The sequence below is a fragment of the Cricetulus griseus genome, chromosome X, assembly GCF_003668045.3.
Source record: "Cricetulus griseus strain 17A/GY chromosome X, alternate assembly CriGri-PICRH-1.0, whole genome shotgun sequence".
NCBI classification, from domain to species: domain Eukaryota; kingdom Metazoa; phylum Chordata; class Mammalia; order Rodentia; family Cricetidae; genus Cricetulus; species Cricetulus griseus.
The window spans coordinates 32,356,106-32,359,347 of record NC_048604.1 but is presented as its reverse complement, the minus strand read 5'-3'; the positions used below and the strand labels follow the sequence as shown (position 1 = coordinate 32,359,347).

The 3,242-nt window shown below is 42.4% G+C and overlaps 1 protein-coding gene across 1 annotated transcript; it reads right to left on the bottom strand.

Moving 5' to 3' along the window:
- Positions 1–129: 129 nt before the first annotated feature.
- On the bottom strand, positions 130–970 carry LOC100751485 (60S ribosomal protein L7a). Its single transcript, XM_027431981.2, is given in 2 exon segments — positions 130–811; positions 814–970. Coding segments are annotated over 2 exon segments (699 nt in total). The 3' UTR covers positions 130–269.
- Between the last annotated feature and the right edge of the window lie 2,272 nt (positions 971–3,242).

The following is a 3,242-nucleotide window of genomic DNA, read 5'->3' as shown; positions in this document are numbered from 1 at the left end:
TTTTCTCTTCTCCAGTACTGAGGATTGAATCTAGGGTATTGAATATGCAAGGCAAGCATTCTGCCACTAGGCTACAACCTTAGCTCCTTCTTTTCTTTTCTTTTCTTTACTTTTCTTTTTTGAAGATAAGTTTGTATTTATTTACAGAAAACTTAGCGGTGAGTGTACATTTAACCCAGTTTAGTAGCGAGTTCTTTAGCTTTTGCCTTTTCCAGCTTGGCAATTCGAGCCACAGATTTAGGACCCAGGACATTGCCTCCTCAGTGGTGTCAGATCTCATCATATCTGTCGTCGTAATTGGTCCTAATAGCTTCCACCAGCTTAGCCAAAGCACCCTTGTCTTCCGAGTTAACCTGTGTAAAGGCAATGGTGGCACATGTTTTCCTGTGGACAAGTCGTCCCAGCCTGGCTTTTCCCTTGATGATGCAGTAGGGGACCCCCATCTTCCGACACAGGGCAGGCAGGAAGACCACCAGCTCAATGGGGTCTACATCGTGGGCAATTACCACCAGCTGAGCCTTCTTGTTCTCCATCAAGGTGGTGACTGTATTGACTCCTGCTCGAAGAACAGGTGGCCTCTTAGTTGGGACATCCCCTTTGCCAGCAGCCTTCTTCTCAGCACGGGCCAACAGTCTTTGCTTCTTCTCCTGCTTTGTCTGTGGCCTGTACTTGTGGGCAAGCTTGAGCAGCTGGGTAGCTGTTTGCCTGTCCAGGGCCTGGGTGAACTGGTTAATGGCAGGAGGAACTTTAAGCCACTTATAGAGGATGGCCCTTTGCCACTGCAACCGAATGTATCAGGGCCATTTGACGAGCGTGTGAGGTCTCGATTGGGCTGGATGTCCTGCCCAATGCCGAAGTTCTTAGGTCTCTTCTCAAACAAAGGGTTCACCACTTTCTTGGCCTCCTGTTTCTTCACGACGGCGGGTGCGGGGGCCACATTCTTCCCCTTGGCCTTCTTTCCCTTGGGCATCTTGCTCAGCTGCAGAAGAGAGAGAGAGAGAGAGAGAGAGAGAGAGAGAGAGAGAGAGAGAGAGAGAGAGAGAGAGAGAGAGAGAGAGAGAGAGAGCTTTTTTCTTTTTATAAGTGCTTGATAGTATTCTGTTGTGTATATGCAGCACATTTCTTTTAAATCTATTCATGCAGTATTTGGTTGCTAAGCACAGTTATTATAGATAATGATAGTGTACTGAATTTTCTAAGTCAAAAGAAAGGATCTAGGGTTTTTTTTATCATAAAGAAATGACCAATATGCCCAGATAGGTTTTCTCATTTTGAATATTGCATTGAAATATTGCATGGTACTCCATAAATACCTACAATTTTAATGTATCACTTAAATAATAAAATGATAGAAAGTAATCTTGTTGTTGCAATGAACAGAACTGTTATCATTTTTAGAATATCTTGTATCTAATTTATCCCTTTGTTTTATTTATTTACTTACTTGTGTGTGTGCACACACGTGTGTATATATATTACATGACTTGTATGTAGATAAGAGAGGCTAACTTGTGAAAGTTGGCCCTGTCCTTCCACCATGTGGGGTATAGGGATGGAACTTAGGTCATCATGCATGCCTGCAAGAAACTTTTACCCGCTGAGCCGTCTCACAGCAGCCACTTCTTTCGTAAAGCAAACATCTGATGTTTACTCTTGTCAACCATGTATACTTGAGGTGGAGGTATGCAAACTGTGATAACTGATGCATTCCAAAGCCTTGAGAGGCGAACTCAGTGTTGACCACAGTACACCAGTTTTAATCTTCTGAAGAATTTAACACAAGGCTTAATTCCACCTGAGGTAATGAATAGGAAGAAATGTAGTGAGATATATGTCAGCCATGATTCTACCAAGAACTAGAATACACACTCACCTTGGATTTTTAGGAAAAAATTTAGTGAAGTAAGTATGGGCAAGGGTAGAAGAACCCAGAACCCAGAACCCAGAACCCAGAAAGCATGCTGAGATAAGCAGTGACTGGTAGCCATAGGACACCTTGACACAAGTGTGGGAGAGCTGGCTTTCTTGAAGGGAATAGGGACTCTCAGGGAAAGCTATCCTTACAGAAGAACATTCTGGCTGCTCACACACTCCCATGGAGCAGAGAAGGGAGTCTAGTGGATTTGGGAAGGAAACGCCAGGGGATAAACAATGTGTTTGTAAGTTGACTGGAAAAAGTCATTTTTTTCCATATTCCAGGAAACCTCATGAAGGCAAGTGTGTGTGAGTTAACCTTGCAGCCTGGTTTGTCAGTTTGGGACATCATAAACTCTATCCTTCCCTACAGGAAATGAAGTCCAAGGCACTTTGATGGAGAGAGTAGTAGACGTTAGGTTTCCTAGGAAGCATGTCTACTGTTTACCTGCTACCAAAAGCCCTAATGCCGTCATCTAGGGCACATGAAGCTGTTGAATTCCTCTATTGCAATGGTTGTCAATTGTAATTTTGCTACTGTTATAAATTGTGATGTAAACATCTGTATTCCTGTTGGTCTTAGGTGACCCCTGTGAAAGGGTCATTTGACCCCCTCAAGGTAGGTCATGACCCACAAGTTGAGAACCACTGCTCTATGGAGACACTAAATAGCTGGCCTTTTTTTTCAAGACTGGATTTTGCCTAGCTCACTCTGGCTTTATATACAGCCAAAAGAAAAAAAAAATTCGAGGTCCTGATCCTTCTGCTTCTGCTTCTGCTTCCAAAGTTCTGGGATTACAGGTCTGTGCCACAGGACCTGGTTTTTCTCTCCTGTAAGGGAGTTGGGTCTAGGGCCCAACTGGTGCTACATGAATACTGCTACTGAATTGTATTTCTAGGCTTCTCTCTTACATTATTATTCTTAATTGATTAAATCTTTTAGAAACATATGTATACCATCCCATATATGTTAGGTTTTTCTCTAGTTGTACATTTTTTAAAAGTAGTAGTTACACTCAATTGTTTGGGAAATGACAGCCAAAAACTAAAGTCTGCACACATTCCATACAGATGTAGTAGTTTTTGTTCTGTCTTTGACCCATCAATGTGATTTACACAATCGTCTTTACTAAAGTTATGCACTTAGAAATGAATCTTCCTTTTCAGTAGTTAAAGGATTGTCACATAAAGTTTTGTACAAAGTCTTGTAGCCCCAGAGGATAGCACATTTGATTTTGCCCTACAGACTCAGGATTGCCCTGAAGCATAAGGCATCTCTGACCTTAGAGCCAGTACCTTTAAAGCACTAGCCAGTGCACTATTTCCAA